Source organism: Xenopus laevis, chromosome 3L, assembly GCF_017654675.1.
Source record: "Xenopus laevis strain J_2021 chromosome 3L, Xenopus_laevis_v10.1, whole genome shotgun sequence".
Taxonomy (NCBI): Eukaryota; Metazoa; Chordata; class Amphibia; order Anura; family Pipidae; genus Xenopus; species Xenopus laevis.
Window position 1 is genome coordinate 133,015,805 of NC_054375.1, and position 12,168 is coordinate 133,027,972.

The 12,168-nt window shown below is 41.7% G+C and overlaps 1 protein-coding gene across 2 annotated transcripts in view; it reads right to left on the reverse strand.

The window, feature by feature from the left end:
• Window positions 1-1,055: 1,055 nt before the first annotated feature.
• The window catches only part of sema4c.L (semaphorin 4C L homeolog), a 30,959-nt gene continuing 19,846 nt past the window's right edge, over window positions 1,056-12,168 (reverse strand). For both annotated transcript variants that reach the window (XM_018250825.2, NM_001137570.1), the window contains 13 exon segments: window positions 10,702-10,853; window positions 10,104-10,166; window positions 8,975-9,073; window positions 8,171-8,267; window positions 7,925-8,041; window positions 7,594-7,745; window positions 7,065-7,240; window positions 6,792-6,936; window positions 6,024-6,246; window positions 5,303-5,418; window positions 4,856-5,013; window positions 4,508-4,575; window positions 1,056-3,369 (listed from right to left, as the gene is read on the reverse strand). In XM_018250825.2, coding sequence (XP_018106314.1) covers window positions 2,525-3,369; window positions 4,508-4,575; window positions 4,856-5,013; window positions 5,303-5,418; window positions 6,024-6,246; window positions 6,792-6,936; window positions 7,065-7,240; window positions 7,594-7,745; window positions 7,925-8,041; window positions 8,171-8,267; window positions 8,975-9,073; window positions 10,104-10,166; window positions 10,702-10,853 — 2,411 coding nt within the window. In that variant the 3' untranslated portion in view covers window positions 1,056-2,524.

The window sequence follows — 12,168 nt, forward strand, 5'->3', positions numbered from 1 at the left end:
GAGGGATTGGCTGAATCACTATGTGATGTAGGAATGGTCCTGAAACACAGGCAGAAATCAGGTATGTCTGTGTACAAAAACCTTTATATTCATTTCAGGAAGTTCAGATTTTCTCAACTATTTTCCCTTCATTCTACTGTGATACCACTTGACTATCGGACCTTCATCAGAACAGGATCAGAATTGTATACAGGGGTAGACGAGGAAGCTTTGATTCACTTACTCCAGAGAATGAGGCATCTTATGACATCAAGGCAAGAGCACAAGGCTTAATTTTAAGGGTTTGAACTAATGGTGACAAATGCAAAAACTGACATCATTACAATAAAGAAGGGAATGAGATCATATTATCTTTTAGAAAAGCAGGAGTAGAATAATAGGTAATTGTATGGTTGTCCAATAAATCAAACCAGTTCTTAAAGGAGAAGGAAAGCTACGGAGGCATTTTATTGCCAATAGATTAGATGCAATAGTGCAAGCTAGAATGCTATATTTATTCTGTAGAATGTTTTACCATACCTGAGTAAAAAGCTCTAGAAACTCTGTTTGTTTAGAATAGGAGCTTCAGAATTAATGTGGTGTGACATCACTTCCTGCCTGAGTCTCTCCCTGCTCTGGGCTCAGATTACAGTAGAGAAGGGAGGGGTGGGGGAAGAGGAGCAAACTGAGCATGCTCTTGCCCAGGGCAATGAGGTTTAAGATGAAAACAGGAAGTCTGATACAGAAGCCCATGTGTACACAATAGAAGGAAAGAAATGCAATGTTTCTTTTGACAGGGGACTCAGAGCAGCACTACTTTGGGCGTTTACTGGTATATTTAGATGGACCTTTCTGATAAGGCTTACTTAGTTTTAACCTTTCCTTCTCCTTTAAGAGGCCAGGTGGAAGTGGATTTTGGGAGATAAAATACAAAAGCTGGAGGACTAGGAGATAACATTCCTCTTATATAGGTGCTTACAAGCCAAACAACATTCATGGGTGTCACAGCTTCAGGGTGACACTCAAAGCCAACCATAAGCGGGAAGGGAGAAAAAAAATAAGCACAGTATCCATCCTTCTTTAAACAATTGCTTTTATTTCTTTAATATAAAAATACGTATTTACAGAAATAAATATATAACGTAAATAAATTACCAACATGTGAAATTTTAAGAGCAGGAAAAACAAACAAAAAAATGAATATATTTACAGTACATACAAGATTTTCTCTTATAGTGCTGATGACTCAAATTATTTACAGCATGTCACCATCATCATCCAATATCCAATCGCATACTGAAATGCCAGACAACCTGTGGCCCTCCAGACGTTTATGGAAATAGCAACATCTCCAAAAATCATGGAGGACACTCAGCTGCCCGTCCCCCCCATACACAGATACATGAGGGAGCGTGGGACATTTGGCAGAGAGTGTTCATCTGTAGGACTCCCATTCCTTTTGTAAATTCTAGCCCATAAATTAACGTCCGAATATTTGGCCCTAAAAGAATTCATTTAGTCTCACCCAGCCGTTATGAACTGGGGGAAAAATGAACAGGCTGAGTTTCCTTAACGGTTACAGAGCAATACAGTTAAAACAGGAATAAAAAAACAAAAATTAAAAAAAAGATCTATTTATCCAAAACTCACATCTGCGTGTCATGCTTCAAAAACACATTTACACGAACACTCGGCAACCGCAGACCGGCTGCATCAAAAATACGTGATTGAGGCAGTCATTTAACGTGTGACCCAATACAAAGCGACAGACAGTTGAGCAGGTCTGTGTTGTTGTACATACAGGAGTGATTGGTCCTTCTCAATAAGACGAGGGGGTAAATAAATCAGTGGAGAGGACTTTGGAAGTGACGAAATACTACAGTACAAATGGTTCAAACAGGTCCCTGCAATTTTGTTTTTCCTCTTCTTTTTTTAAATGAGCACTGACCTTCCTCCTACATAGAGATCCTGAGGCAGCAGCATGGATGGTGGTTTTGGTCACATTTGACGTCATTCTGAATAAGCCTCATCTGTACATATGTAAACAGTATACACAAACGGTGATATATTGCAGATTTTTTTTACCGAACTGCCGCAAGGTGAGAATGATTTTTGTAACCCTTCCATTGCAAACATGGTCCGATAATGTATATAAAGCGTCTGGAGTCTCTCATGCATTATTGCTGCTGTGACCCTGAACCTCCAGGAAGAAGGATGTTGCCTGGTTTCATTCTACTCACTAAAGAAGCAAGGTAAAGGATTAACTATCTTCTCAGCACACTCTTCTCTTATTAGACTTACGTTAGGTACATTTAGAAATACTGAACTGAACAAGCCTCAAACTATAGGAGAGGGGGCTTTTCCAAGGCAACGGGAGAACTTGGTCCTTCTTCATTATCAATATTTTCAGTCCATAGTTGGACAGGGGCTTTTCCTTTTGGCTTTGTCCCTTCACTACAACTCTAGTCCCTGAGGTAGTTGAAAACAAAAATAATATAATAAAAGTTATACCAGTGCAAACTGTGCAAGAGGCACAAAAACAGTGTCAAACAGATGATTCTTCTGGATTAGAGTCTGGTAACGCTTGCCTCTGCTTAAGTTTCCACCGAAGCTCCTCATTAAGGTCCCCCAGCTGAGGGTGCTCCTCAGTCACACCCCCTCCGAGCGTCAGCCGGATATAACCATTACTACTTGAGCCCCGAACCCCTGCCAAAAGCATGTGGTTGGGTGAATGCAGGGGAGGTGAAGGAAGGGGCTGCCCTGGGATACCATTTCCAGATGGTGAGGAGGAGCCAGTGCTGTTCTGGCACAGTGCATGACCGGGTACAATTTTTAGAGAACCATCAGAATAGTAGAAAGAGGAAGGGTCCCACAGTTTTTCATCGGAGTCTGCACTAGGCAGGCATTTAGGAGTCTTGGGTTGGGAGGGCAGTTTGATAGGATACACCAACGTGTTCTCCATGGATTTGGAACCTTTTTCCAGCTCATCCTTTAACTTCCTGCGCAGGTAGACAACAGCCAGGAACAGGGCTAGGCAAACTGCCCCCAGTGCAATCACCATCATCCACACCAGGCCCAGCCCATCCAAAGGAGCACGGGATTCAAGAATAAGGGAAGGAGAGGCCACCACAGTTAGCTGGTAGCTCTCTGCAGTCAGCTGGGTTCCCTGCTCTTCTGAGTAACAGACGTAGCAACCAGAATGATGTGTACCCACCCCAAGGATCACCAGTGCCTGCAGAGTAGTGTCAAATAGCACAGAGTCATCCTGGTCACTTTCCAGGTCTTGCCCATTGAATGTCCAGATGGGTTGTGCCAGGTTAGATGATAACTGGCAAGGAAGGACCACGTTTGTGCCAATGCCAACAGTAATGTTCTTCACAAATGGTTTCACTGCAGGACAAAAGAAAAATAAATGTTAGTAAATGACAGCGGTGAAAGCAATTATAAGTCACAATATCAAAGGCACACCAAGAAATCTAAGAATTACATGGTCTCTTGGAAACACACCCCTGTGTCCATCACACATACGGGGGCTCATTTATCAACACCGGCCAAATTCGCCCATGGGCAGTTACCTATAGAAACCAATGCCTCGCACGTATATTCTATTTGGCATAGAATGGTCAGTTCAGCTATTAAGAGCAATTACTCTGTCTCTCTCTTTTTAGTAAAATTTAAGGATATTATATAGATTAACACTGTTATATAACAAAAAAAAAACCTTCATATTCAGCTTTAACAAAAACGTAAAAAAAATAAATAAAGGCAAGCAATTCCACAATTCCACAAAACCTCTTGGCAAGCCAACATCAACCCTCTCCAATTTATTTTAACTATATACTGTAGATCTCCACTTCTGAAGAGGGTCCAATAGACAAGGCACACTATCAAAGGCACACTACGAAATCTAAGAATTACATGGCCTTTTGGAAACACACCCCTGTGTGCATGACACAACCATGCACACGGTCTCGCAGGTTTATTCTGTTTGGCATTGAATGGTTAGTTCAGCTCTTAAGAGCAATTAGCCTCTCTCTTTTAAGTACAATTTAAGGATATTATATGCATTAACACGGTTATATAACCACTGTTATATAAATAATCACGTCTTCAGCTTTAACAAAAACCTTTAAAAAATAAGGTCAAGCATTCCGGCACACAAAACCTCTTGGCAAGCCAACAGCTGACATCAGCTATCAAATTTATTTTAATTGTATAGATCTCCACTTCTGAAGAGGGTCCACAAATAAAAAAAAAAAAATCATATCCAAAGTATTCTTTACTAATGTTTAAAGGTCAGTAAAGATTATATGCCATTGTTACTTGTTATTGTATAGTTATGTAATTACACAATAACAGGTGTTGTGTTTAATATGGACTTTGTATATTTATAGACTTTAATTAATCTAAATTCCAAGATGGGTTTTTTTTGGTCCACGCTGTCTTACAGAAACCAACACCTTGTGGGTTTTCTATTAGCAGAGTCAAAGAGGAAGATGGGAGAGTGGAACTCATTCTGAAAGCTCACCTGCTTTCTGGCTCTGCACCTCACACACGGACGTGTCGGAATCCTTAATATCCTGAAGGAGTATAGGCCTGGAAAGTAGAAAAAGATAAGTTTTAACACAAAAGTCTATAAACCAGGATTGGGCAACTTTAGGCTATCTGTATGTTGTTAAATGACAACGCCAGCACCTCACTTCAGCTGTTTGTGGTATGGTGGGGATTGAAGTTCAACCAAATATTAAGAACCACATGTTGCTACTATTGACACACGCAATCACACATCATATCTGGGATGCACTAATGAAAAACATTTCTTTCCTATGTTATTCCAGATCAAATAGATCGTAAGCGGTTGGACAAACTGATATACCTGTATCGTTGATCTGCACGCACACAGCGGGTGATGTTAATATTCCAGGCGCAGTAGGGATCACGAGCGAGTATACAGTCAGCACAGGAGCGGTATTTACTGCAGTCTGCAAAGGGAAGCTGCACCAGCCCAGATTGTGAACCCACAAACAGAAGAGACTGGAAAGGGGGAAAATTAAAAAAGGGTTAAAATTTTAAGAAAAAAATCCAGAATGATAAGAGCAGCGGATAGAATGCGAATGATAAAATGAAAAGGCAGGGACAATGAATACAATGCCAGTCTAGACAAAACGTTGAACATAACATATGGGAGAGGAAGGGTTTCACTGGACTAAAGGATCGGAAGTCTAGAAGTTAAGTCGGGACATGGGATTAAAGGAGATCACAATATACACAACAGGTGGTCAAAGTACAAGGGGTGGCATCCTAGAAAGAGACGCAGACTGACCTTGCGGGCAGAAAGAGCCAAGCTGTGCACAGGATAGGATTTGTCAAACACTTGCAGCTCCTCAATTATGTGCACCGTTGATCCAAAACTTACAGCTTTATTTACCCAACCATTCTCTGAAATAAAAGGGAACCAATATAATAGTGAGTGTGATGACCCCCCAAAGAAAAGATGGCAGATGGCTACCTATGAATAAGAGTAAAGGTAATGGCAGACTGGGCAATTTTTGTCCTAGAAGAATGATAATTAGCCATTTGATGATGGAGAATACACCTAAGCTGTTATTAGACCTAAGTAAGAAAACTAAAGTAAAACAAAACATATTAACCTAATAATGCTCAGCTAATCTTGAAGGTTGAACAAGAAAGATATTATTAAGGATATGCAGGAACATATAACTGACTACAAACACACCACAATTGTAAACAATCATTTTAAAATGAGTTCCAAACTACAAATATAAATGTAGCAGTCCAAATGAACGGAGCTTGTTAGTAGGGTCAAATAAGTCCCAATATAACAACCTTTTTGTTTTTTTTATTATATGAATTTTATGTTCACTCTAAGGGGGGGGGGGGGGGAAAAGAGAACAGAATGTGTTGGGTCCTGTCTGGTGACATGGGCGACATTGCTAGAAATTGCCCAGTGTGTCATTAGCCTACAGGTAAAGATCTGATACTGGGCCATATTTATACAAGTGTGCCATATTTTATGCACTTACCAGTTCCAATGAAGAGGATATCGTAAGGTTCTCTATCCAAACCCAAGGTCCTCTGCACAGCGATGGTTGTGAAGTTTGCTCCCCTTCTGACCAGCAATGGGCGCATGTGGGTAGACATAACAGAGTCGTCCATAAGCGGATGCTTCTTGACAAAGTTCAGGGTGTTGTCTGGAAGCTCCAGGGAGCTGTATACTCCATGATTTCTGTGCCAGTTGGTGACACACTGTAGAGAGGAGGAAAAAAAGCCATTATATGACCATATAAGACCCAACTCTCTCAGTTCAGAAAACAAGCAAAATGTTTCCCTACAGTGCGGTTCTTGTTGGGACCAAACAGCTGCACAAAAGACAACTGAACCTTTAAAGGGGTAGTTCACCTTTAAATAAACTTTTAGTATGACGTAGAGAGTGATATTCCGAGACAATATCCTGTTTAAATATATATTATTTGTGATTTTTGAGTTATTAGTTTGCCCTATATTGTTTGTATTTTTATTACACTGTCCAAATGTTATCTTTTTCATAAAAGCCCAATTAACACACATACATGCCGGTGGGTGCCGGTGGGTGCCGGTGGGGTTCAGGTCGGGCCCAGTCCGACCCTGCGGTCTTACCATTAGAGAGAAAAAGGAAATCATTTTTAAAAATCTTGATTATTTGGATTAAATTGTGTCTATGGGAGTCGGCCTTTCCGCAGTTCTGAACTTTCTGGATAACGGATCCCAAACCTAAACCTATCCTGGGTTTTATAACAATAAATAGTACTTACTGATCCAGGTCGGGGACTTGGCACAGAGTCTGAGTATCGACCCCACTTCTGGGACTGCTCACGATACTCCTTGTACGGTCCATCAAAGACCTTCTGGATGTCCTGGATGGAATACTGACAGATAGCGGACACTGGAGAATCACCCCTAAGACAGAAGAACATTCTTAGCAGTGCTCTCCTAAAAGCCTTGGCGCTGCATCCAAAACATTTACACCTTTGTATATTCCCACAAGCACTACTGCTGCAAAGCTCAGCCCTAGTGATATCACTTACCAGCGAGCCTGGAAGGCAGCATAGAAATGAGTGGAGCGCCACTCTTTGGCCTCTAGCTTAAATACAGATTTTAAAAGGTTAAAATTCAGCTGAAGCTCTGGGATGGAGCAGAGAAGCCGGGCTTTCAGGAAACTAGTCCATTTCCTCTGCAGAGTACGAGCCCCTCCTAAATCCCCCTACAAGACAAAATATAGAGATATTCCCCCAATTAGCCTAAAGATAAGCACAGTGGAATTCAAAGCAAGGAAGGAAGCCTTTTTTAAAAAGGGAAGAAGTGGAAGGAAAGTTAACACTTTGATGCTAGTGGGTGCCAGGATCATGGGGATTGGAAGGAAGTTTTAGTTCACACAAAGGGTGGAAGATCTTTTTGACAATACCACCTTGTTGTAGGGCAAGGAAATAGAATACATGGAACAAGTGACTTAGCCAAGATTGTTCGGTATTAAAGCAAACTTGAGAAAGACTATTATAGGCATATATGGTTGAAAGAAGACATCCTCTGCCCGTGGACTCTTGCTAGACATCTCACCTTGCAGATACGCGCCACCCTGGACACCACTTGTTCGCTTTGGCAGTCATATTCTAGCGCCCGTTCGGTGAAAAAGAAGTATATCTTATCATCGTCCCCAATTTCACTGCCCACACTCTCTGGTATGTGCGCCGAACTCACAAAGTTTGGTTCTGCAAGGAACAATGAAATCTGGTGAAGCAGTTCAGGTAAAATATGGAGTGGGATGGAACAATAACATGGGAAAGGGTTGCTATGCTTCTCTCATCTATAGCAGTTAATCTGAGGTTTGCTAAAACTGGTCTAGAAAAATCCAAATACTTAAGCTTGCCATATAACCTCCAAAACTCACCATTTAGCCACGAAGCCAAATACTCCGTCTTCATTAGATTATGCTGCCCCACAATGCGCTGAATCACAGGCTCCGTTCCAAGAAAGTTGTTCATGGTGGCAGAGTACAAGGCACCGTCTGAAGAACATTATAAATCTGAAGATTAGGTCTTGTGCAGATTTTTTGGGTTGACATTAAGTATTTAGAAACAATGGTGAAAATGTGAATGTTAAATCCACTCCCCGGAAAGGAGGAAGATTAACTCACCTAAAATAAGACCAGTGTGGCCCTTGGCTGGATCATATGGAACCTTCCCCTTCCCTTCCTCCAAGTTCTCTGCATCCAGTGTGAAGTCAGACAGCTCCTACACAAGAACAAGACTTGTCAGTAGAGCTTACAATCGTGTACATGGTAACAGAATAAACCATCCACATACTCTATTATGAACAATGTGGATAAATCCTTTAGAACTGTAGCATGGAGTTGGCCCAGTTTACACGGTCATGTATTCTTCCTATGGTGCAAAGTGTGTACCAGACTATATCTATAGGGGTGTAGGTGTTCCACCATTACAGGTCAGCAGTTAAAAATATATGCATGGAATTATCATATTAAACAGCGTACAGTGATATGCACGGGCAAGTATAAATGCAAGTCTTTCTCTTCCTATATCCCTAGGTATTTGAACACCCTAAGAAAGTGCCTGCAGTCACACAAGCAAACACATACTGGATATAAACTAAAGTCAACTATTCCCCAGTGATCCTTGGTTTTCTGCCAGGTCCCTGTGTGCATTGCTGGTGTATGGCCAGAGTCACAGACATGGCTCATAATAAACATCACCAGGATGTCACAGTTAGTGTTTTGAAGACTTCCCATCTGTCCTAACCACCCAGCAGTCAATAGCAATCATCACTCTATAGTTCAGCTACTGCAACTCATAACCAGAGCCGTATATAGATCAACCTGGAAGTATGGCCCCCGCCTTAAAATATATTACATGTTGACTTAATGGATATACCAACAGAGCTTATAGTTTGGTTAAGCAGCATGTATAAGAGGTCTACTCACAATGTAAGCACACTTGGGCTGGAAGGCATAGGTCCCACAAGTGACAAGATGCGTCTGATTGAACTGTTCCAGAAAGCGGATGTAGTTAAAACATTCAGTCTGCAATGGAACAGTATAAAGTGTGGCTATTAGTGTCTAGCTTTTTCATTTTCGTACATCCTCCTGGTTAGTGGTTAGTGGCAGAAGTCCAGTCATGATTTATAATTTAATGTTCTCTCTCTATATATATATATATATATATATATATATATATATATATATATATATATATATATATATATATATATATATATATATATATATATTTATTTTCCCTTTAATGGCCTGTTTGGCTTGCCCTAGCTCACATTGCTTCATACCACAACCTGGCTCCTAGAGCATGCCCCCTTCTATAAAAAAAATAGGGGAGCTATGGCAGGAGAAGGGGAGCTTGTGGCCAGCCAGTGGCTGCATAGGTGAGGCGCACAGGACAACTGGGATGAAAGACTTAAAATAAAAGTATGTTCAAATTAAGATTTCCCTTAGGGCCAGGGCACACACTGCTATTATTGGAGGTTAGTCGCCCAGCGACAAAATCGATTCTTCGTTGGGCGACTAATCTCCCCGAACTGCCTTCCCGTTGGCTAGAATGTAAATCACCGCCGGGATGGCAGTCGGATCGATTCGCCCCAAGTTTCCTTGTGCGGCAACTTCGGAAAACGAAGCACTCTGAGTGCTATCCCACTGGTGATTTAGATTCTAGCCAGCGGGAAGGCAGTTTTGGGAGATTAGTCGCCCGAAGACTAATCTCCAGAAATAGCAGCATGTGCCCTTACCCATAAACACAAAGGGAAAATAAATGACGGTAGCCCTTTTATCTGTGTTGTCCAGCTTTATCTGTGATATTAGTCCTATGCCGAAATCTTGGCCTCTTCTCTTTGTCTAGCTGAAACTGTATGCTCAGTGGCCCTTTCTTCACCTTTTCTTACTCTTTTCCACTAGTGATTAAAGAGAGATCTCTTGATAAGATTCCAGCACAAAGCTGTTCCCTCGTGTATTATCATAGCTGCCGGGCGAGATGTGCTTCATTATTGGCTGTCAGGACACTGATATAAAGATAAACCACTCTAGGTGGGAACTTTTCACCTACCTGATTGCTTTTTCCCTTTTGGGCACATTCCAACTTCTTGTCTGCTGGAGCTTCCCATATAATCTAACAATGAAAATAAAGTCCATTTACAATTGCAACTTAAAAAGTATTAAATCACAAAGAAAGTCATAGACACCAATCGTTCTCTATCATTAAAATACTCTTATCTCCAACTTTGGCTTCATGAAAAGAATCTGTAACCGCCATATTGGATCCAGTTACACGATCATAAGTTATCCCAGCAATGAATCACAAGTAAAAGCTACTAAACTGGGACTCTACCTCCAGTGTCTGGGTTGTAAATATTACAGTCTATGGCCCTTTAAGAGTTAAGAGGCACCCTTCTTTTTTAAACAGGTGTTTTGTTGCATATTCTAATATGGTTGAGCAGTCAGGACTGGTAATCTGGGACACTAATTGGCTACAGGCTGTTTCTTGAATCCAGCTGCACAGACAGGAATAAAAAAACAATTCCAGTAGTTGCTTAAAAACCAGAAAAACATACCTAAAATTCCCACACTCTGGATTTTCTTCTGTGTGTGTTTCTAAACCCAAACATTATCACACTGAGGAACACAGTCTTTTTACAAATACTCACTGGAGGCCTCAGCTCTTTCCCGATATTATTGAGGTCTAGGCTAAATATGACTTCTCTTGCGCCCACATACAGAGCCCCCCGATTCTCATCCAACGTCAATGTCATGACTTGGGAGACGCCGCTGTGCCAGGACTGTCGCACCTCTGATACTCCTAGAAGTCATATTAAGAGAATATATTGGATGCTGCCTATTAACATATAAATGCACATACAGCCTAGCACAGTCATTTTTGGAGGTTTTCCAGTATACATGCAGGGTTTCCCTTCACTTATTAATGTAGAAGAATCCGACTGAAACAGACCATTATTTTGAAAAATATCTAGGGGTCACTCCCAAATTTTACTTTGATCTTTAAAAGAGACATATTATGTAAAAATGTATGCAAATTCCTACTAGTCCTGCTTGCTGCCGACTCCTTTCCCTGGCTGTGCAGGGGATCTGGCGGCACTCGGCACGCTGCTCTATAGGAACCAATCAGCAGCTAGGCTGACCTGATAGGGAACTGAAGCCTGTCTTTGCTTGTGTGATGCAGGGCTGTGATTGGCTGTCCCCCTCCTACTGGGCTTCTGGCAGGGACTGTTGGGACACGCCCACTCTTCATTTGAAACTCAGACAGGGACTGTAGCAGATCTATAGGGAGCTCCAGTAAAGGGGCCTTTTTTAAGAAAATATAATTTTTTTGGCCAAAAGTACAACCAGCACCAGATAGTATACATTACTGCCTACAAAATTTGGGGGTTTAATACATGTTATATGCCTCCTTTAGGCCCAGGCTTTAAAGGAGAAGGAAAGCTACCAGGGCCGTTTATTGCCAATAGATTAGCCACAACAGTTTTCTTTAGAATGCTTTTCCATACCTGAGTACGTAGCTCTAGACACTGTCTCTGTTTGTTTAGGCTAGCAGTTGCCATATTAGCTTGCTGTGACATCACTTCCTGCCCGCAGGGCTGGTCCTATCAAATGTGGGGCCCAATTGGGACCATGTTGGCGGGGCCCCTAGACAAAGTGTTGCTGGCTACTGACACAGCAAGTATTTAGGAAAATAAGGGCATACAGGCACAAAATAGAAAGGAAAGGGGCAGTGCGGGGCCCCCAGAGGTGCGGGGCCCAATTGGTCCAATTGGCCTAAGGCCGGCCCTGCCTGCCCGAGTCTCTCCCTGCTCACTTATAGTTCTGAGCTAAGATTACAGTAGGGAGGGAAGAAAGGATGGAGAGTGGACAAACTGAGAATGCTCAAGCCCTTGCCCTGGAGGTTTATGCTGAAAACAGTAAGTCTGATACAGAAGCCCATGAGTACACAATAGAAGGAAAGAAATGTGATGGTTCTTTTGACAGAGGACTCAGAGCAGCATTACTTTGAGGGTTTACTGGTGTATTTATATAGACCTTTCTGATAAAGCTTACTTAGTTTTAACCTTTTCTTTAAGCCCCCCAGGCGGGACAGCACCCTTGAGGTGACAGAACTC